Source organism: Carcharodon carcharias, chromosome 31 (genome assembly GCF_017639515.1).
Source record: "Carcharodon carcharias isolate sCarCar2 chromosome 31, sCarCar2.pri, whole genome shotgun sequence".
Taxonomy (NCBI): domain Eukaryota; kingdom Metazoa; phylum Chordata; class Chondrichthyes; order Lamniformes; family Lamnidae; genus Carcharodon; species Carcharodon carcharias.
The window spans coordinates 62,797-86,097 of record NC_054497.1 but is presented as its reverse complement, the minus strand read 5'-3'; the positions used below and the strand labels follow the sequence as shown (position 1 = coordinate 86,097).

At 42.9% G+C, this 23,301-nt stretch overlaps 1 protein-coding gene across 4 annotated transcripts in view; it reads right to left on the bottom strand.

Moving 5' to 3' along the window:
* Positions 1-3,289: 3,289 nt before the first annotated feature.
* LOC121271620 (SUMO-conjugating enzyme UBC9) overlaps positions 3,290-23,301 on the bottom strand; it is a 47,014-nt gene continuing 27,002 nt past the window's right edge. For 3 of the 4 annotated variants that reach the window (XM_041177662.1, XM_041177663.1, XM_041177664.1), the window contains 4 exons: positions 18,821-18,893; positions 17,545-17,654; positions 17,362-17,441; positions 10,214-11,269 (listed from right to left, as the gene is read on the bottom strand). In XM_041177662.1, the coding sequence (XP_041033596.1) occupies positions 11,206-11,269; positions 17,362-17,441; positions 17,545-17,654; positions 18,821-18,893 (327 nt within the window). In that variant the 3' untranslated portion in view covers positions 10,214-11,205. Of the gene's footprint in view, positions 5,697-10,213; positions 11,270-17,361; positions 17,442-17,544; positions 17,655-18,820; positions 18,894-23,301 lie in introns of those variants that run through there. The other variant, XM_041177665.1, reaches the window with a different exon arrangement.

Below are 23,301 nucleotides of genomic sequence, written 5' to 3'. Positions count from 1 at the left end.
GTGCAAGTTGCAGCAGAGGGTACAATCTACACCGATCAACCACCTCAGGAAGGTGAAACTCATCTTGCAGAGGAGATTAACCAAAATAATAATCGGGTTAAATTACACAGACTCGGCTTGCATGCCCTGACTACTGCAAATTAAGGGGAGATCTTATTTGAGGTGCTGAAGAAAATCAAAGATATGATAGGGTAGAAGGAAACCATTTCCTCTAGGGGAAGAACAAAGGGGGCATATCCTTAAAATTGGAGCCAGGCCCTTCAGGAGTGAGGTCAGGAAACATTTTCCACACTAAGGGTAGAGGAAACCAGAGACAGACTACCGCCACCCTGTCCCCGGCCAAAAAAACTGTTGAGCCTGGGTCAATTGAAAATTTCAGAACGGAGATTGACAGATCAAGCAAATAATAAGTTATGGAACCACATGGAGTGGAGATAGAAATTAGCTTTTTTGGCTTGGGATGACAAAGGCAGATCAAGACCTTTGTCACCTCTTTAAGAGAAACTCTTCTCCCCACACTTAAATTAATTTTCCCCATTCCTGAAGGCATTGACTCCTTGCTGGGCAATGGTGAAGAAGCATAGGGAACTTCTTTGCAATGGTCATTACCAACATGAGTCTTTGGTATATTGTAGCTCAACCCAATTCACTTGCAATCAACATCCAATAATCACCACATGCAGGAAAAAACAACTGGAAACTAAAATCATGGCCAAACTTGCATCCTCTTACCTGGCCTACTGTAGTGCCCTTCAGTACCAACCAGCTGAAAGCACAGGCTCAACTATTCATGTTTCCACATTCTTCAAATTTGTCTAAAAAAAAAAAATCCCATTTGAACACATCATTTTAAAGGGCTTTCCCTCAACATATTCTGCAACTCAGCAATAATCTACATTTATAGTGTCTTTAAACATGCCCCAAGGCACAGCAGAGACTATCAGAAAAAGGGACACCTATAGGCAGTGTGACCAAGGAGTATTTTAGGAAGGGTCTTAAAGAGTAGAGGAAGGTGGTAAGCAGTTTTTATTTTTTTTTTTTTGGGGGGGGGGGGGGGGGGGGGGGGGGGGGTGCAGGCAGGGGAAGTAAAGAGGGTAACTCAGTTTGGACCGTAGGCAGGTGAAGGCAGTGATAGGGCATAGTGTGAGGGATGCACAAGAGATCACAAATCAGAGGAATTACAAAATCAGTTGTGATTGGGGGACCGGGGTGGGTGGGGGGGGGGGGGGGGGGGCGGGGTGTGGTATTGGTGCTTGAAAGATTAGAGAGGGGGAGTGGTATTGGTGCTTGAAAGACTAGAGATGATGAGAGAGAGAGAGAGAACAGCAATGCCATGAATGCACTTATGCAGGAGTATGAAAATTTAAATTTGTGGCGCAGAGGACTGAGGACAGAGTTGACAGATGAGCAGGAACTGATTTGTACATGGCAGCTGTGATTTATATAGGAGTTGGGAGCTGTTATGCAGAATTTTTTCATCCAAAAATACTCTTGATACATATGGTAAATCTCTACCCAACTATCTCTTCTTGATCAGTGGAAGTGAACAGCACCCTCACCTCAGACAAAGACCTCTGCTTCATAAATATGAGTACAAAAGTTTGTGCTAAACCTCCATAAATCACACATTGGACTCAAGCCAGAGTACTGTGTCTAATTCTGAGCATTATTTTTAGAAGAATATCAAGGCTTCCTGCTGTGTATGACTGAGAAGGCTTTAGGTGCAAATCAGGACTTGAATATAACCTTGGCCAACAATTGAGTGTAATACTAAGGGAATAATATTTTGTCCAAGTTGCTGTTTTCAGTTGTGACATTAAGCTGAGCCACATTTTAAGTGAATGAGATCCCATGCCACTTTTCCTAAAGTTGTAATGGCTAACATTCATCCCCTCAACAACAAAAGCAAACAGTTAAGTATCAAATATACTGTTCGAGACCATATATCTACACTTCAATTATGAACTCAGGATGCTTAACAGCCAATTTATGACACTTTAGATTTAAATTTCTTTTTTCCCCCCGCAGGAGTCAAACACTAAGGTTTTTCCGCTCTGCTTTCACAATTTCCCACCTCTGCCCTTTTTTCCATCCTGCTCCATGTCTACTTTTTGTTCACTGATCTGCAAAGAAATGCAAGAATAGGCCATTCAGCCCTGCCAATCTGTTCGGTCATTCAATCAGATCGTGGGTGTTAAACCTCTCTCCCCAGCCCTCAGTTGTTCAAAGATTGCTAATCATGGCTCTCCACACATCTCCATCTCTAGCAGTCTAAGGTGCCACGATGGAGTCAGTAGAAGCAAGCCCTAGTAACTGCCTCAGCCAGTACGATATTAAGTAGGCACTGCACCGCCATTAAGTACCACTCTCAACCATGAGCTCTACAATTTGTACCTCAACTCCATTTAAAGACCTTTGGTCCATGATATCCCTTAATATCTTTGCTTAATAAAAGAAAACTATGAAACTTGGCTTTGAAAATTTCAATGGATCCAGCATCTAGTCTTTGGGGAGGAAAGAACTGCAGATTTCCACTACCACGTATATACAATGAAGTACTTCTGATTTCATTCTTCAGTGGCCTAGTTTTAACAATAGAATAACATCCTCTTGTTTTAGATTCCCCAGGGGAAGCATCTTATCCAGCTTACCAAATTCTTTTGTCATTTTAAATACTCCAATTAGAGCAGCCTTAATGTTTTGAACTCAAGGGAATACAACCCAAATTTATGCAATCTACTCTCAATTTGTCCTGGCCGCAAGGCACCCAGATGTGGCATGAAACGAGCGACACTCTAGAAATGTAGTTGTTAGAGACCAAAGAACAATTGCCAACAATTTTACCAATTTCTCTCATGATCCTGAGGATTTTAATTATGAGTTAGTCTCATTTACAAAGGAAATCAGACTGAATTTCCATAACTTTCACAATGAACAGAAAACTCTTCATAATTGGAGTAAACCGAATGGCTCATCTCTGTATCTGCAGTAATCACCATCCTATGATGGCCAGAGAAAAGAAACCTAACGTTAAGGCATCTTGATGCATTTTCTGAATGATTACAGGTCAAGGAGAACTCTAATTACTAAGCCTCTCAAGTCTTATTACAGTGGAACCAGTTCGGTATCTGACACCACTCATACTCCATGTAGCCCATGCCATAAATAGTTAAATAAAACCATCACCACAGAAGCACTTGTTCTACCAAACAAGGTGCTGAAAGGATGGAGATGAACATGCAGATGTTGATTTGTCTGAGCATTTTATAAAAGACAAAGAAACCACTACTTACTTTTCGCTTTTTAATTTCTTTTTCTAAACACAAATACATTAACAAACAGCATACAAACAGAGGTATCAGTGATTGAAATGGTGCATGTGCTGCAATGGTACATGGTGCTCAGAGGCAGCTTGAGCCTCAACAATGGAATGATTTCTTCATGTTTAAACTTTCCATTCATTAGAAATTTATTTTAAACAAGCGCATTTTTCTTGCTGTCCGAGCTGTTTCTTCAATATTACAATTTCACTTATCGGGCAAGCAAGAGATAAGGAGAGCAAACATGGCCTTTGGAAAGGTGTGCTTGGGAAGGCAGCAGATTCCATGTCAATAATGTCTCACATTCCAGCATATTGTATTAAGATTACAGAATGGTATACATTTCACACAATCAGGCTTCAAAATGAATAATGGCCTGGATAAACAAGCAACCTAGCATTGGACCAGTTAAAAGCAGGTTGTGTGTCCAACTCTGATGGAAGCTGTTCAAACAAGAGTATACACACCAGACTGAGCTCATGTGCTGATACAATAAACTTCTGTCTGTTTCTCCAGACTCAAACACCATTGTATACAAAAGCAAAGTTACAATCTTTGAGCCCACAAGATGTTGGCGGGCCAATGAGGAAATGCTGTGGGCCAGCTGGTCAATTAACATTTAATATTGAACCCTGGCGCACATCAAACTCCTCCAACGACAATTCATTCGGGGTATTATTAAAAAAATAGACAAGAGACACAGCCAAAAAAAGAAACAAAGCTTCAGTCAAACTTTTAGAAGTTTAAATGTTCAAACAGATGCTCTGCCATGCATGCTCCATCAGTACTTTGTCTAGTTGGGGAAAAAAACTATGGTAAACGAGCAAGGTATACAAGTAACAGCGGCTCTTGTAATTCAAAGATAGCAGAACTATGGCAAATCAAGACTGGTAAGTAACAAACTGGTTCTCAGTTTTACTTAAGCAATCACCCACATTTGGTGCCTGTTTGGTCAGATGTTAGAGGCAAACCAGTCGTGAAGTTTTGAATGAAGATGAACACAAATCGGAGCAAGGGAGAAAGAGAAAAGAAAGCACCTAACCTAAGCCTACATTTCTACTAAAATCTAAAAGCAATTACAAAGTTCAGACAATTGCATAAATCTACAAAACATTTAATACTTGTTGAGAACACCCTTCATATTTAACCCACAGATTTTTTTTATTTTTGATTTTTTTTTGAAAAAGAGCTTGGTGCAATGCTCAAACACTATTTTGAAAAGTATGAGAGAGTTAGCTCAAAAACTTCATGGTTCAGTAAAAGACCACAATTTCCTATTTGAGGGATTAAAAAAAGAGAGACAAAGTACTGGAGGTTTGGGAATGCAAGGGCACTTTTACTGTTTGAATCAAAATATTAGGCTGGCTTCACCCAAGATCACTGTGACTTGAGTGGAGTAAAGATTATAACCATGGGTTTTCAGAGATTGATTTGATCATGCAATAACCACAATTAAGGTCTTCCAACCTTACAACATGGTGAGCAAGGTGACACACTTAAGACACAGAAACACTACATAGTCCCAACCGCACGAGGCCATGCAATAGGCAACCATTACAACTATCAACTTTTTTTTGTTTATTGTTTCTTTTCTGGAGGGAGGTGAAGGGGCAGGATAGGGTTTGTTTGGGTAGGTGGGTGGGGGCAGACATTAAAATTAGCATGTTTTCTAAAGACATGCTAATTTCATACTCAAAATCCAATGGACTATGAAAAAAAGATATAAAAGTATTGTACAAGTTTACAGCGTCACACCCTGGAATACTGGTTTGTGTTTTTTTTTCATTTTATTTTTGTTGTTTTATCCATCAAAAAATATAAACAAAGAAATGGATGTACCAGTGTTCCAAGGATGTTTTCTTTATTATTCTTTTAGCAAGTGCCTGTTCTGGGTCAATTGGAATGGATGAAAATTAAGGGGATTGACTGTAAATTATATTTAATTCATGGGGGTGTGGAGAGAAGCAGAGGGGGAACGAGAACAGAGAGATCTCAAGAGATCCCTTGATCAGCTATCATCACCCAAAAGTTTTCTTTTAAAGCTCTGGCCATAATTTTCAACCACGATATCACATCAGATAAGCCACTATCAGAATTTCCAATTGAAAAAATATTCCAACAATTAACAAAAACAAAGCACATAAATTCCCTTTTCTTCCCTGGAATCTGTATCTTCAGCTTTTACTACACAGTCTCGCTCTTCAATGCTGTACATGTGAATGCACTGTTCCAAATAATTATGTATCTGGCCAGGGACAAACTTGGAGAGTGCATCATTAACTCATGATTCCAAAGGCTCCTGAGGCAACCACTGTTCAAAACTGGACTGCAGAAAGGATTGTTGCTAGTTGAAATCTAAAGAGGCAGCAGGACCTTCTTGAAAGTTACAGTTTACATATATTACTAAATGTTCAATACTGTACACATACAAAAGATGATACATAAATGTTCACACAAAGGATATAACACTGGTGATTGACAGGATTTTTAGATTTGAAACACACATTAAGCACAACCAACTCTTGCTTCACGAATGAGAAAGTGGCATTTCTCCTATAAGCACCTGCTTCCTACCAAGTCCCAAGTACACCTTAGGAATTCAGCCACGCTGCTGTTGTTGTGGTCCAATTCATATGTTTAACTCAAATGTGAAAGGTAATACTTAAGTGTTTCAACAAGATGTGACACAAGACAGATTGAGTTTTATCACCGTTTATGTAGACCCATTTCTTTCACATGACCAAAATGGCAGTAGCAACAAAATCAGCAACCAATGCCTTCAATGGAATGTACATAAAGGATACACGAGGAACTATGGAATATGATTTAGAAGCAGATAACTTAAAAGCAACTGTCATAGCCAAAAATGGGACTTAGATTGTATCCTATGGCTCAGTGCATTTACTTATACCACACTGGGGAATTAAAACTATAGAAGTAAAATATAAGTTTCAGCAAGTCCACTAAATTAATGCACAGACTGGGGGCTCGTGCCAACACAACCAAAAACCTTCTCATGCATAATGCTGTCTGCTCGGAGTGAGGAGTTTAACAGACTTATTTCACCCATAGATCAGGCAAATTCACTCATGCCATGTATGAACAGCCACACCACATTTTTAATTTTGAAACATGAGGCACTGAAAGAAAATCTAAATCCCTGTGCATGGGAGCATGAATGACAAGAGCAGCCAAGAGGTCTGGATCCAATTTAGACTTTAAAAAGATACAGCGGTAAACAGCGTGGGTTGACAGACACAAACACGCAGGGAGAGAGAGAAGGGAGCGGGAGAGAGAGAGAGAGAGGGGGGTCGGGGGAGAGAGAGAGAGAGAGAGAGAGAGGGGGGGAGGGGGAGAGAGAGAGAGAGAGAGAGGTGGGCAGGGGAGAGAGAGAGAGAGAGAGAGGGGGCGGGGGAAGGAGAGAGAGAGAGAGGGGGCGGGGGAAGGAGAGAGAGAGAGGGGGGGGCGGGGGAAGGAGAGAGAGAGAGAGGGGGAGAGAGAGAGAGAGAGGGGGGGGGGAGAGAGAGAGAGAGAGAGGGGGAGCAGTGAGAGAGAGAGAGAGCGGGGGAATGAGAGAGAGAGAGAGAGAGCGGGGGAAGGAGAGAGAGAGAGAGCGGGGGAAGGAGAGAGAGAGAGAGCGGGCAGGGGAAGGAGAGAGAGAGAGAGGGGGAGAGAGTGAGGGGGGGGAGAGAGAGAGAGAGAGAGAGAGAGAGGGGGGGGGGGGGGGCGGGGGGGGAGAGAGAGAGAGAGGGGGGAGAGAGAGAGAGGGGGGGGCAGGGGGAGAGAGAGATGGGGGGGAGAGAGAGAGGGGGGGGAGAGAGAGAGGGGGGGAGAGAGAGAGGGGGGGAGAGAGAGAGAGGGGGGGAGAGAGAGAGAGGGGGGGAGGAGAGAGGAGAGAGGGGGGGAGGAGAGAGAGGGGGGGGAGAGAGAGAGGGGGGGGAGAGAGAGAGGGGGGGAGAGTGGGGGGGAGAGAGAGAGGGGGGGGAGAGAGAGAGGGGGGGGAGAGAGAGAGGGGGGGGAGAGTGGGGGGGAGAGAAGAGGGGGGAGAGAGAGAGGGGGGGGAGTAGAGAGAGGGGGGGGAGCGAGAGAGAGGAGGGGGGGAGAGAGAGAGAGGGGGGAGAGAGAGAGAGGGGGGGAGAGAGGAGAGGGGGAGGAGAGAGAGGGGGGGGAGAGAGAGAGGGGGGGGAGAGGAGAGAGAGAGGGGGAGAGAGAGAGGAGGGGGGAGAGAGAGAGGGGGGGAGAGAGAGAGGGGGGGAGAGAGAGAGGGGGGGAGAGAGAGAGGGGGGGATGAGAGAGAGGGGGGAGAGAGAGAGGGGGGGAGAGAGAGAGGGGGGGGAGAGAGAGAGGGGGGGAGAGAGAGAGGGGGGGGAGAGAGAGGGGGGGGAGAGAGAGAGAGGGGGGGGGAGAGAGAGAGGGGGGGGGTGGAGAGAGTGGGGGGTGGGAGAGTGGGGGGAGTGGAGAGGTGGGGGGTGAGGAGAGTGGGGGGTGGGAGATGGGGGGTGGAGAGGTGGGGGGTGGGAGAGTGGGGGGTGGGAGGAGTGGGGGGTGGCGAGAGAGGGGGGTGGGAGAGGAGGTGGGAGAGAGGAGAGGTGGGGAGAGAGGAGGTGGGGAGAGGGGGTGGGAGAGAGGGGGGGGGAGAGAGGGGGGTGGGAGAGAGGGGGGTGGGAAGGGGTGGGAGGAGGGGGGTGGGAGAGAGGGGGAGGTGGGAGAGAGGGGGGTGGGAGAGAGGGGGGTGGGAGAGAGGGGGGTTGGGAGAGAGGGGGGTGGGAGAGAGGGGGTGGGAGAGTGGGGGTGGGAGAGAGGGGGGTGGGAGAGTGGGGGGTGGGAGAGTGGGGGGTGGGAGAGTGGGGGGTGGGAGAGTGGGGGGTGGGAGAGTGGGGGGTGGGAGAGTGGGGGTGGGAGAGTGGGGGGTGGGAGAGTGGGGGGTGGGAGAGAGGAGGTGGGAGAGAGGAGGTGGGAGAGAGGGGAGGCAGAATGAATTTATAACAAAGATCAATAATGCTGCTAATATATCGCTGCGCAGCGAACGAAAACATTCAGTGCAAAAGAAGAAATAGATGAATAATGAAATTATAATTCTCTTCATTCTCAAGTATGTGCAATGAACTGGTGCAATATTTTTTAAATTGAAAGGAGGTCATGTAGCAGAAGTATTGAGAAGGTTAAAGGAATATCTGCTGAAGTAATAACTTAAGTCATGTTATTTAGCATGAAATGCCAGGTGTAGAACCATTTGTGTTATCACTAAGATTTCAACAAAAATAAAATTCCAGATGTTGCCTTACATTGTATGCAAACCCTTTCCAAACTGGAGACAATATCTTTCAGGGGCACAGAGTTCAACTACACAAAGGTAATAAATGCTGGCCTTGCCAGCAATGCTTACAGAATGATTATTTTATTTTTTAAATTGACTGGCAGAAAATGCAGCTGATAAAAGCAGATCAACAAGCCTGAAATTTAAATGAAGCAAGCCAAGGAAAGCTATTCTATTACTGGTCATTGAATCTGATCCCAGCAGAGATAGTGACCTGAATACTACAGGAGGGCTCGGCAGCATGTTGCACATCAAACTCAGAAGTCAGACAGCACAAAGCTAGGTGGAAATTGGGAGTCATTTCAAGTGTATTGGGAACCCACTACCTTTTAATAGAGCAGGTTCCCTGTATTTTATAAATGCATGACAACATTACTAAAGGTACACTTTGAAAACACCAACTTCCTAGAGAACGAACACCAAGTTGGTCAGCAAGTAGGTGCATTCTTGGTACTTGTTGAACAATGTTTTCAAATAAGCAGCAGCATAAAACCTGCCATGTGGTCTACCGTACTGAAGTTCAGGTTTTCACCTGTTCAAACATAGGCATCCTTCATCTACAACACTGACAGGAGTCATATCCGCTGATACTAAAACAGTCTCATGTTGTGCTCCAGATTCATTATATACCATGCTACCAAATGTAAAGGTTGCAATTCCAAAATGTGACTACATTGCCAACTTAAAAAGGTTCACATCCCAACATGCAAATCAAATTGGATTTCTGAAGTTTCAATAGTAAAAACAGCCACAAGAGTTTATCACCAAACTACTGTCTGCCCTGATTGAATCTCATGAATTATAGGCATTTGCATAATTATAATCAAACTGTCCAGCAGGTTTTAGACTCAAGCCTGAAAGACAAATAGTACAAGCCCCTAACTGTTTAGAAAAATCAGAATTGTCCAACAAGAGATTCTGTTGTTAATGGGATGCAATTCCAACAACAGGTTCAAATTTTACAATGCTCCTGAAAGTAAGAGGACCATGAAAGAAGGTACTTCCTTGTGTATTCTATCAGTTCCCCCTCACCATAAAGTAGCAATTTCTTCCCACTTTGTTCTGAAAAAGCAACTGGCCTCCTTAAAAGCAGCATAACGATGCTGCAAATCTTAACCAAAATAAGGCCTTCAATCAATTCTGAAGGTCAACTGGGGGGAGAGGATTTGTCACCTTTAATGCCTTAAGCATGCAAAACCCAAACCTGCTTTACTCCCAAAACAAGTGAAAGGGATCAAGTGAACAACTGAACTCAATTAAACTGTTACCAAATATGAAAAAAAACCTTTTGCACTATTCCCAGGGGCACTTAAAGTGACTACTTAAGACAATTACTACCAAATTCTCTTGCCAAAAATATCAATAGTGAAATATGGGTTCATAAGTAAGCCCCACTTGCAAGTGATACGCAGCTGTCTACAGTCTAATTTTAAACATTCACTTTGCTTTTTTATGGTCAAGTTTGTTTTGTAAACCAGCTTAACACTATTTCAAATGCCTTTCTGCAAAACCAGTAACCCTGCATAAAGATTTCACAAGATACCTTCATTCCACTTAAAAAAAAGTCATTTCCAGATTTTTAAAACGGGGTACTCGTAAAGGTTTACTTAACTTTCCAGAGAGAAAATAAGGACAGTGTAAATTTACCCCAAACTACAGTAACACAGGGAGGAAGCCCAGAGCAAAACAAAGTGAAAGCAGGTGACAAGAGTATACACATGCAGGCAGCCGGGATCAGACAAGTCACATGTACCATGCCACCGCATTTAAAAAGGAGTTACCGATTTAAAAAAAAAGTTAAAAGCAAATGTGCCACACTGAAGGCTGAGAACATCCACTCAGCTTCTGTGAATCAGAAACTGCTCAAGAAGAGCTCTAACTAAGACAGCAATCTCAGATATGGGCAACATCACACATATATTGTCTGCAAGTACTGGGGGTGGGGCAGAATGGGTGGATAGAAAGAACATTTTATTAACGGTTTATTTTTTAAAATACATTTATTACAGGGCTTCCAAGTCTCTTTTAAAGGGCCAATGTGGATTTAAGAAAGCCTTGGCGTTAAGAGCAAAATGCAGATCATGGTATGCAAATGGATTTGTAACTGTTCTCACTTTCTTCTTGTAAAATCTTCCTCCCGATGAATGGTCCGGAGGCTTGATAACTATGCCAGGATGCTTAAAGGTAGGCCTGAAAACCATTCATAGTGGACCATTAGCTGGGGAGAGGAAAAAAAAAAATCCAACTGCATTTTGCAAGTTAACCAGCATTAAATAGGAGCCCCAAATTCTGGCTACACTGAAGGTCAATCGAACCATTGAACAGTAGGGCTTTTTTTTTTAAAAATAAAAAAACATTTTACTACAGCCGCCACAGAAACACAGCAAGTTTCGTGCCGAGATGATTTGCCTCTTTTTTTGTTGTGAACTAGAACTGTCCGAGTAACGATGCAATTTATTTTCCCCAAAGACTGCCAATTGCTTGTAACAGGAACTTGCTAAATGTGAAAAGCGTGCCTTCTTTTCTCAGCCGACAGTCAGAAATCCACATCCTTCAGCTGCTTGATTTTTATGTTGGAGCGAATTTCTTGGCCTGTGCTCGCACTCGTTTTTCATACTCTACTCTGTTCTGGCTGTGAATGGGAACAAAAATAAACACAAGGAGGAGTTATGGATTTGAGAAAGAACTAGAATCTTTGAATGCTTTTTCATAGCAAAAAAGTACAATTGGGTTATTTTGTAATCCTGGATCAATTAGGTGACAAACCATTCAGGATCAATTCATCTTATGTTCCATTGAAAATATACCACAAAGAAGCTTCCTCCATTATTTCCAGCCCCATGGACACCACCAAGACAGCAGGTAGTTTGCTTCCAGGTGCCCAATGCCTCAGTTTTCAGGGAGTGAATGTTTCTTAGGAAAACCCGTTGTGGCAACATTCATTCTGATGCAGCTCTTTAGTTTACTAATGGTATTTGTGGGTAAGAAAGTATTGTAGGCCTATCCCACAGGGCAGAAACTGCTCAAGCTAATTTTATCAAAACCTAATGCAGGAAAGGGGAGGCTCTCAGTTTAAACTGGGTTTCAACCTAGTACTCAAAAAGGTATTAATTCATTTAATAAAGAGGGTGAAAGCACAAGTCTTTGCAATGACTTATTTCATGCACTGAGTAACTTGCTGCCCATTTTTTTTTTAATGCAGAATCACAAGATGGTTATAGCATAGGAGGCCATTTGGTACAGAGGCCATGCCAACTCTCTGCAAAAGAAACTCAACCAGTCCTACCCAACCCACCTTTCCCCGTAGCCCTAAAAATTTTCTCTCAAGTAACTATCCTTTTGAAAGGCACGATTAACGCTGCCTCCACCACACTCCGGGTGCATTTCAGATCCTAACCACATGCTGCATCAAAAAGTTTTGCCTCACATTACCTCTGCTTTCTTGCTATTTAAATCAGTGTCCTCTAGTTTTCAGCCCTTATATCAATGAGAACAGTTTCTCCCTATCTACTCCATACAGATCCCTCAGGATTTTGAACACCTGTCAAATCTCCTCTCAACATTCTCTTCGCAAATAGCCTCAGCTTCTCCAATCTATCCACATAACTGAAGCCCCTCATCCCTAGACAAATTGCAATTTTTTTCTGCAACCTCTCCAATGCCTTCACATCCTTCCTGAAGTGTGGCCAGAACTGGACAATACCTAGTTGAGACCTAACCAGTGTTTTATACAGGTTCACCATTATTTACTTGTTTTTATACGACTGAAAAGAGAGACATGCTGACGAAGCTATCTTGGCACTCTTCAGGACAGATGAAAAAATGCCAAATTTCAAATGATCACAACAACTTATACTACAGGAGAAAAAGATGATTTGTTGGTAAGTCAACTCTGATTGCTTTCTCCACGGTAAAGTCTGGGCAATGGAGAATTATATGCTTCCCAAGCTACCTTGTAACTCAAAAAAGGCATAGGGCTTGAACATATTCCTTTTGTTTGCAGAGAACAAGTCGCTGCTAATGAATGTGCATCACACGTAATGAGCCATTATACAAGCTTGACTGATCTTAAATTGGTTGCTAGTGTAGCTATTAGCACACTCAAGATTCTTCAACCAGTGCTGTCCAATCACATCTAACAGTAGAGGCTTTGTTTTGGGTCTTGCAAACATGAGCTAGTTGTGTATTGTCTATTAGAAATAACCGAAGGAACATGATGGTAGATTCAATCAGCCTATCACTGGAACGTACAGCTAACCTACCTGGCATCACACCGTACTGAAATTCAAACATGTTGCTGCTCAACATGTAGGCAGAACATCTTTATGGACTGATAATAGCATTCCATTAGAGGAAAATGCCACTCACATGGCCACTACAATGTAGTAGGATGAAACGACTTCATGCAAGTTTACGCGATACACAGCAAACAATGATCTGCTCAGGATAGCCATTGTTCTACAGGACAGCCTTGATGCGCTCTATTTCTGCATCAAGCTTGTAAGGTGAGCAAGCAAATATTTACAAGATTGTCGATAAGAGCTCCACACACTAAGACTGGTCTTAAGTTGCAAACTCACAAATGAGCCACAGGTCACCAGATCTGGACCCGAAAAGTGCCCAGTCAACTTCAAATTACCCTGAAAAGGCAAAATATCTGCAACATTTTAATAAAAGGTTAAGGAAGCCATTTCATGCTGATACAATGAGTGATATTTTCCAACAAACAGCATATTACCTTCAGTCCAAAAAGATGTTCTGCTTACCACACAATTGAGCAATGTAGTGCATGAATCCGTGCTGGTGTGAGGTCAAACGTCCCAACAACTGGCTCATCGAATCAAACAGCATGTTCCTTCAGTTATGCATAATAGGCAGAGTACAGACTGCACTTGACCAGCCTATGTTTGCAAAACCAAATCTCTATTAGATGTGATTCTGTGATTGGGCAGCACTTGCTGAATAATCCTGTGCGCTTTTAGCTGCACTAACCAATGCCAAACTCATAACATGGCTCACTTACGCTTGCTAGAAGCAACATACATTCGTACAAAGGGACCCATTCTCTACAAAAAGGAATATGTTCAAGCCTTGCGCCTTATTGAACTTTACGCTGTTGCTTCTCCATGGCAATGGCTTGGCCAATGTCAACTTGCCAACCATCAGCTCTCTTTTCTCCTATGGTATAAATTGTTTATAGTTTGAAATTTGGCATTTGTCCTGATGAGTGCAAGATATAAAGCTTCGGTAACATCTCTTTTTTCAGTAATATTCCTTGCCGTTGTCCACTACTCTGCCATTTATAAAGCCCAAGATCCTGAATGCCTTATTGACCATTTTCTCAATCTACCCTGCTACCTTCACCAATGTACATATGCCCCCAGAACTACTTTCCTGCAGCCCCTTTAGAATTTTATTGGTTATTTTATACGGTCACTCCTCGTTCTTCCTACTTCACACTAATCTGCATTAAATTTCATTTGCCACATATCCATGCATTCTACAAGCCTGTCACCATCTTCCTCACGGTTCACAATAGTTTCAAGGTATGTGTCACATGAAAATTTTGAAGTTGTGTCCGGCACAACTAAATCTAGGACATTAATATAGATCAAGAAAAGCAGAAGTATTAGTGCCATACCTTGGGAAACTAGTGTAAGCCTTTCTCAGCCACTTTGTAACTCTTTCGAGTACAAACACATTTCCATCTGTTTCAGATGAAGTTACATTGTTTCATAGTTTGCCATTGTGAGATTTGAACTCTTGATAATCTTTTAAATGAAAACCAAATCAACAAAATTGGGATAAATCAGGCACAGCCCCTAATTCAGGTCAGCTGTAAAACCAAGAACAAAGTTTAAAGGAAACTAACAAACTTTAAATCAAAATGTGATTAAAGGGGTCAACAAAACACCCCAGTCCCCGCGGTGCCCACCGAGCACGGAAGGCCTCGAGAGTGCCAGCAGACACCGCGTGCTCCTTCTCCAGGGACATCCGGCAGCGAACGTAGCCACGGAAGAGGGACAAACAATCGGGCGGGACTCCCCCGTCGATCGCCCGCTGCCTGGACCTGTTAATGGCCAACTTGGCCAGGCCCAGGAGCAGTTTCACGAGGAGGTCCTCCTCCTTCCCGACCCCCTTCTGCACCGGGTGCCCATAGATCAGGAGCGTGGGGCTGAAGTGCAAACAAAACATCAATAAAAGGTTTTTCAAATAACTAAAAAGGGAGTGCAGCCTACAACACCCTATGTATACATGGTCCACAGACTCCACAAGACCGCAAAAAGGGCATGTGTCCTGAGAGTCCGTGAACCTATGCATCCTCTTATTATAAGGGACTGCTGCATGCAACACCCTCCAACCCAGGTCCCCGACAGAAAGGGGGAGGACACCTCCGTAGAGGGCCTCCCATCCGGGGCCTCCGCCGCCGGACGGCAACAAGGCACGCCAGGGCGTGTCCGGTCGATGGACAAGGGCGAGAAAATGGAAGGTGTGCAGCAGCAGTCCGTACAAAAAGCCCCTCTTTGCCGTGCCAAAAGGCACAGAGGGCATGTCCCCGAGGTGGCTCATTTTGCGGGGCACCAGCACCCGAGGAAGGGTTCGGGGCTTGGGGCCAATGTGGAATTCCGTCCGAACAGGGGAACACTCAGACGGAAGACCACCGCGCACCTGGGCTACCTCAAGACCCAAAATAACGTCGGGTCCGAGCACGACCGTTCTCAGGTCTTGGATGGCATCGGCTGCGACCTGGACACTCACAGACGCGCGTCGCGCCAACTCCTGCGGGAGCATCCAGCCCAGTCCTCCACCACCCAGCACGTCCCCGATCCTGGTCACCCCTGCGGCCACAGCCCTCCTCTCCGCCAACCACTGAAAAGGACGGAGGGGCGGATTCCTGAGCAGCGGCTCTCTGACGATAGCCGCTACTCCTGACGGGGGAGAGCTGCGTCGCGAGGCGACCACTTTCCAGACTTTGATCAGGTCCTGGTAAAAGACGGGCAACGCCTGCAAGGAGCCACCGAGGCCCAGTTGTTCTATAAACAGGAGCTGCACGTCATAATTCAGGCCGTGCACCTGACGGAAGAAACACGTCTTCAGGGCACACCATCTAGGAGGAGGCTCGACGTAGAGGTATCGCTGCAGGGTCTGAAGGCGGAAAGTCGCCACCTGTGTGCGTAGGCACACTAGCGCCTGACCACCCTCCCTAAGCGGGAGACTCAGAACCTCGGCAGCGACCCAGTGCAATCTTTTGTCCCAGAAGAAGTCGACTAACAATCTCTGGATTCTTGTGACAAAGTCCGGGGGAGGGGTCAAAGTGACCAGCCGATACCACAACATGGCGGCGATCAGCTGGTTCAAATAAGTTCTCTGACAGCTCGTGACAGTTTTTCATAATTTGCCATTGTGAGATTTGAACTCTTGATCTTGGGGTTACAAACCCAGTACCATAACCACTTGGCTATTTAAGCCAAGCCTTCAGCCAGTTTGTATCCAAACTGCAACCTTCCCTTCCCCTGATTTGATTTAACTTTGCTGACAAACCCATTATGTGGAAGGCCATGTACAACACTAATCATATTACCCTCATTAATTCTGTTACCTCAAAAAGCTCTAGTTAAACACGATTTGCCTTTATCAAACCCAGGCTGGCTTCCATTAATCCACAAATCAACATCTGTCAAAGTGACTTAATTTTGTCCTGGATTAGCATTTCTAAAAGCTTTCCCACAGCTGAGGTTAAACTGAAACAATGATTGCTGGGTTTATCTTTAATATCTTCTTTTGCACAAGGGTGTAAAAACATTTGCAATTCCCCAGTCCGCTGGCACCATCCCTGTATCCAAGAAGGACTGGAAGATTATGGCTAGTGCATCTGCAATTTTCATTCTTCTTTCCCTCAGTATCCTCAGATGCATCTCCATCTGGTGACTTACTAATTTTTAAGTGCAGATAGTACACCCCAGTCTGGGTCAGTAGTATATACACATTGAATGTTTCTGGATGCCCTTTTATGTTAGCTACCAGTCTCTTCTCAAAAAACCACAATGTACTCACAACTCGTGTTTCCAGGTAGGAGTCATTTTATAATTTAAGTCTGCAATTTTAAAAGTCTGAAAATTTAAATTACTTGGATCTGAACTTGAACAGTTCAGGTTCAGCTCTTATGGTTAAATTATATTTACCCCAGTCTAATCAATATCTAGCATGCTTCCATCTAACACAAATACAAGCAAGGCACTAAACATTGTTAATGGAACTGAAGTGCTAATGGTCATTTAACCATATGTCATTTCATAACAGAAGCCGAATGGAGCACATAACCAAGCAAATTAGAAGGTGAAGCACCAAGAAAGTGCAGGCGGTTTGATCCCATGTTCGATCTGCAGATAATCCCAGCCTCAGAACCAGGAAAATATCCTGTTTATTATGATCACCCAACATCTGAAACTTTAAACTGCAAAATCCTATCCAAATAGGACAGGGTAGTAAATCATATGGCTTCAGTTATACAGTACCAGGCAATTGCTGTTAACCATGAAATGCTAGGAAGTGGATTGCTTAGTGGGACAATCATCAGGGAAAAAAGAAAAAATAAGTGTGTCGCAGTGATTAGTCAAGAGTAATTCCACTAAGAAAAAGTTAACTGGTCACTAGATGGGAAGTATAACTGTAGCACCAGGCTTACTAAAGCCATGCATTTCTTTGTTAACAAGTCCTACGTACCAGTAGATTGTGTATGCTTCTGCTTGTGCTGGGTCTTGAATGTTTGGCTCGTTAAGAAGTTCTTGAATTCCTAGTAATATCTATTTTGAAAAATAGAAGACGGGTCAGTGGTGGAAAGTAAAACAAGTACTGCGGAGCAGGCTCCACAAAAGTTCTTGTTAAAAAGTGAAAGTTATTTCTGACCTGCTTAATAGTAATAGCAGGCCTCCAATCCTTATCCTCCTCTAGAATGGATAGACACACAGTACCAGAGGGATACACATTCGGGTGGAATATTGGAGGCTCAAATTTACCTGTTGAGTAGTTAAAAAAATGTAATCTTGAACCATGCAGGTAGAATTATAGCATATATGCAAGACTGCCCATTTCTTTCTGCACCATATCCCTTCTGTACCAGTTACTCATAAAACAGTAGATAAGCACAACAGTTGCAAAGTTTTCAGGTTTCATTTGTTCTATTCCATGCTCCTCGTTCAACTACCCTTCCCCATTCCACTTCCTCTACTCAGTGTGATTATCTTACTGACAGAAACCTTATCTTTCACATCTGAAGCATCAATGTTTTTTTTAAAAAACAACTTTAGGATTTATAACAGTAACAATAAAAGGGTTCGAACAGGTACCACTTGGAATTTCGAACCAAAGTTTTTCAGGGCATAGACATTTCCTTGGTAGTAATGGTGTGGGTTGCATGTGTGTGCAGATGCCCATTCAAATTGGTGATAAACATATTAGAAAACCAGCAGTTAACAGTCATATTAGAATATGGTTACCGTCCTCACCACTTAAACATCTTGTGTTGTAGAGCTCAGCCAGAAATGGCCACCCTTACACATGCAGGACAAAGTGTCTCCACATAAAGGGGCTATGACTTAATTGTCACCAGTGAAATGCTTTACACTAAGAGCAATTTCTAGACTTCATAGAGTCACTTAATCAAAACCCTTGTAAATTTAGATGACAGTGGAGGCTGCTGTTGGGTTTGGCTTGGAGAAAATGTTCTATAATTTTCACGTCTGCTACAGCAGATCACAAAGGATGCCCATGATTTCGGTTTCCAAGAGCAGGATTTAAATCCAACAATGCTGACTCAGTCTTTACTTTCCATTCACTGCACTGTTACTTGATCCTGCATGCAAATTGAGTACTTTATACAGAGTACAGTAAAGTTGAACTGACATTCATAATCAAGTACTACCCCCAGGAAATGTTAACCTATTCTGAAAGTCAAAATGAATGCTGACGAATTCCAAAGTAAAAAAACAAACATCTCAGATCTTCCAAGATTGACTTCAGTTCAATTGGGGAAAGTGAAAGAAAAATTAATGAACACTATGTCAGCCACCAAACCTCTCTCATTTACCCCAGAGCGTTCAGCAGTGGAGCACTGACAGAGGTTTGGAGCAGGTCAATTATTTGGTTTTCTTGGCCCAAGATAGAAATGCCTGCACATGCTTACACTTTGGTGGCGATGAGGGGTAGTCATCCTTAAACAGCATTCGAAGCTTATACTGCCCACCTTCCCACGGCGTCTAGAAGAGAAGAATGTCTCGTTACCAGGTGACTAAATACACTGGTCTAGGTTACTAATCAATACCACTTTAGTGGGCTTAGTCAACTACCAGTCAAAATTTTCAGTTATATGGCAGAGTCAAACAAAAGCTCAAACAAAGCCAATTCTCAATGTATTAACAATAACTGAATGCACAAATTATTTTCTGTAAACAATTCAGTTGTATGGGAGGTCTTATTCGAAAGTGCTACTTCAAGCTGCAGGAGCCCTTCTCATTTCTAAGAAAATAAATGCAAAATTCAAAAACATTAGGTTAGTGGACAGACTGATAATTCCAACCAATCCAAATACAAAGCACTCTAATCACGTACATTTCCAAATTTACCTTTTTCAAAATTTATGTATGTCAATGTCATGAAATTGTTCTCCTCAGCTGCACCACCAACCATAATTTGTTATCTACTACTTACAAAACCATTTGATCAACAGGACCTACAGAAAGCAGCAAAATGCCTTGTCCTTAGCAGGAAAATGCAGCCAAAATAATCATTCATTTCTCATTCTGACCATTTCCCTCCAGTGTTCTCTCTTCTATAGGCAATATTCCAACATGGAACAGTTCCATAGGTATGGTAGCTTGCAGCCATTCCTAAGTGCAATTCATCAACTGTGAACCAAAACAAAAGTTTTGCAACTGTGAAAGACATTACAGATGAGCCAGCTGCTGTTAGCATGGAAGGTTTGCTTAGTATATAAAGCAGAAAACCCAGCAAATCATCTTGTGACTGAGTGCAGTGGGAGATACCATTGGTCAGGCCCCTAATTCTGCCAATTACAAACTAATTTATGATCACATTTTGAAATCCAACTTCCCCCACGCCAGTAATTTTCAGTAAAATCACACACAGTCCTAAGATACCAGATACAGTAACTGTTTTTTGTAATTTCCTTCGTATCTTTCCTCAAACTCCCCACCGCCCCTCCCTCCCCCGTCACCCCACAACTTTCCTGTGTCTCTAAACATCATGTCATTGCGATACACACTTCCTAGCACCTCAGGGAGGGAAGAGAAGCAGAAAAGAACACCTAACTCCCTACTAAGCAGGATAGGAGAGGAATGAGAACTCAATACAAAGATGTCTGGTGTGACCTGAATTTAAGTACGGATCTTGCCACGCTATTACACTTTTTGTCTACAGATCTTGTCTCCCCAAGGTTCAGGCTTCCCGGTTTGATACAGCAGGGACACTTACTAGACTACTTTATTGGGCAATTAAGAGATAACCACATTGATGTGAGACTAGATTTACCTTACTTAAAAAAGGCATGAGCGAACCAGTGGGATTTTTGACAATACAACAGCTTCCTGATCACTTTATTGATATAGGCTTTATTTTCAGATTTATTTCATAAAACTGCCATCAGTGGGTTTGGGATCTCATTCTCTGGGTCACTAGTCAAGATCTCTGGATTCCTAATCCAATAACATACCAATATGCTACCCTACCAATATGCCTGCACTGCTGTAAAACATACAGTAGACAGTGGAGTAAAGGAGTGGTTTCACTTAAGATAGACATCACCAACAGCAAGAAACTGCCAGCAAAGTAATCAATTCCCACTAAAGCAAAGCTAGCTTTATTCTGTTACTTTACCTTACTGGGGCTATACAACAGCACTTGTTGGAACATTCAAGATACTAATAACAATTATGAAATACAAAAGAGAAAGATTACATTAAATGGGAAATTCAACTAAACATTGGGAACATGGACTTTGGCCCCTCCATTCCCTCACCACCTCCATTCCCTCACCACCAATTTCAACGTTCCACACACTACTCAGGCTAAAGTAGATTGTTCACATTCTCTGAATCCTGTATGACCAAGCTGAGCTTCCAACACCATAAACTCTCCATCTCAAAAACCACCAACTTCCACCTCTAACACTGCACATCTCAACCACTGCCTCAGCCAATCTGCTGCTCAAACCCTTATCCAAGCCATTTAACTCTGGCTGAATATTCCAAAGTTATCCTGGCTGGCCTCCCATCTTCCACCCTCCAAAATTCTATTGCCCATGTGATAACTTGCACAAACTCCTGCTCACCCATTAACCCCATGTTGACCTACTTGATTTGCAGTCTATCAAACCGCAAAATTTAAATTCCCATCCTTGCATTTAAATTCTACCATGGCATCATCCTCCCTTATCTCCCTAACTCCCTCCAGCTCTACAACCCTCCAAAAACCTCTTACACATCCTCCATTCCATGTGCACCACCACGAATGATTGTGTCTTCAACTGCCTAGGCACCAAGCTCTGAAATTCCCTCTCTAAACCTCTTCACTTTTAAGATCCTCAAAATCCAGTTCTGAATGAAGTGCTAAGTCACCTTAATATCTCCTCTTTTGGATCAATGTCAATTTTTATTCATTTATTCTCCAGTGAAGCGAGCGCCTTAGGTCAGTTTCCCACCTTAAAGGGTGCGTTTAAATTCAAGTTGTTGCTGTTAATTAAGATGGCTTATAAATAAATGAAGTGCCAGCAAGAAATCTGTAGTGTCATTTTACACAGCCAGAAGTACCTGAAATGAAAACACGACAAGTATACAACTGAACTGTTACCACGGAAACACTAGTGCTGGACTCCAGCTAAACAGCATTTTTCAGACTCTCAAAATAACTGAAATAATCACTCGCAAAGGTGCTTAGCTCAGGGTAAATTTGGGCTTCACTTCCCACTGCTCTTTGAAGTCCTGCATGAGAGTAAATCTCTATGCACCCACTCCATGTTATTGTGAAACTATAGTATGCCTTAATGGTGGGGGAAGCACTTAGTAACTAGGATGAGTATTCGAAAGGGACACATGATAAAATTATTCTGGAAGGAAGAATGAAAAACTGAAATAGGAAAAAAAATGACAGAAACTGAACATAGGCAGGACAAAGAAAGAGGTTCTGCATAGTCAGTATGAGGAGCTAGACACCAAATTAAAAAGCAGAACCTCAAAGGTAATAATTTCTGGATTTTTACCAGAACCATGTGCAAACTAACAGAGGGCAAATAAGATTAGAGAAATTAACACATGCCTCAAAGGCTGGTGTGGTAGAAATGGGAAACAAAAACAGTAAATGCTGGAAAAACTCAGGTCTAATAGCATCTATGGAGAGAAAAACAGAGTTAACGTTTCAAGTCTGTATGACTCTTAAAAAAAAGTCAGGGCTAAAGAGAAGTAAAAATGTGATGAAATTTACTGTTTAAGGGGGGTGGAGCAGATGAAGCTGGACAGAAGGCCAGCGACAGGTGGGGGCAAAGTATAAACAGTATAAATTTCATCACGTTTTTACTTCTCTTCAGCTCTGAAGAGTCATACGGACTCAAAACACTAACTCTGTTTTTCTCCATAGATGCTGTTAGACCTGAGATTTTCCTGCATTTTATGTTTTTGTTTCAGATTTCCAACATGTGCAGTATTTTGCTTTTATCTTAGTGGTAAAAGGGGTCCTGGTTTGTGGGGCACAGACATCAATGCTAGAGAAAGTGGGACAGTCTACATCTGAACCATGTTGGGACCTGTGTTCTAACAAGCCGCACAACTATGGAAGGAGAGAGGATTTTAAACTAAATGGTGTGTGTGGTGGTGGGGTGCGGCCGGCAAGGGGTCAAAGTTGGGAAGATGCAAATCAAAGAGTAGAGCCAAGGCAAGAGAGAATGGTACTAAATTGGGAAATGATTAAACAGGCTTTCAGGAAGGAAGAGTACAAATCTAAGAGTAAATCAGCAGATAAGGCTAGAGATTACAAAAATAATAAAAAGGACAAAACTAAAGGCTCTGTATCTGAACTCACACAGCATTCGAAACAAAACAAACTGAAAGCGGAAATAAGTATGATCTGATAGCCATTAGAGGCATGGTTGCAGAATTACAGATTGGAACCTGGATATTGAAGAGTACATGTCATCGAAATGTACATGAAGGACAGGAAGTGAGGAAAAGGTTGCTCTGTTAATTAATGATGGTACTAGCACAAGAGAGAGGGGTGACCTAAGTTCAGAAAACCAGGATGTAGAAGCATTTTGGGTAGAGATGAGAAATGTTAAAGGTATGAAGTCACTTGTAAGAGTGCTGTACGAGCCCCCTAACACTACCCACACAGTTGTATGGAAAAATCAAATGGGCAAAGATAGCCTAGACAAGGAGTTCATAGAATATTTTTGGGATAGTTTCTTAGAACATTTCTGGAGCCAACCAGAGAGCACGCTATACTAGACCTGGTATCGTGCAACAAGATAGGATTAACTAATGACTTCAGGGAAGTCACCCCTAGGTAGCAGCAATCTTATTATGACTGAATTTTACATCCAGTTTGAGAGACAGAAGAGTGGGTCCAAGGCTAGTATTTTAAACTTAAATAAGGGCAATT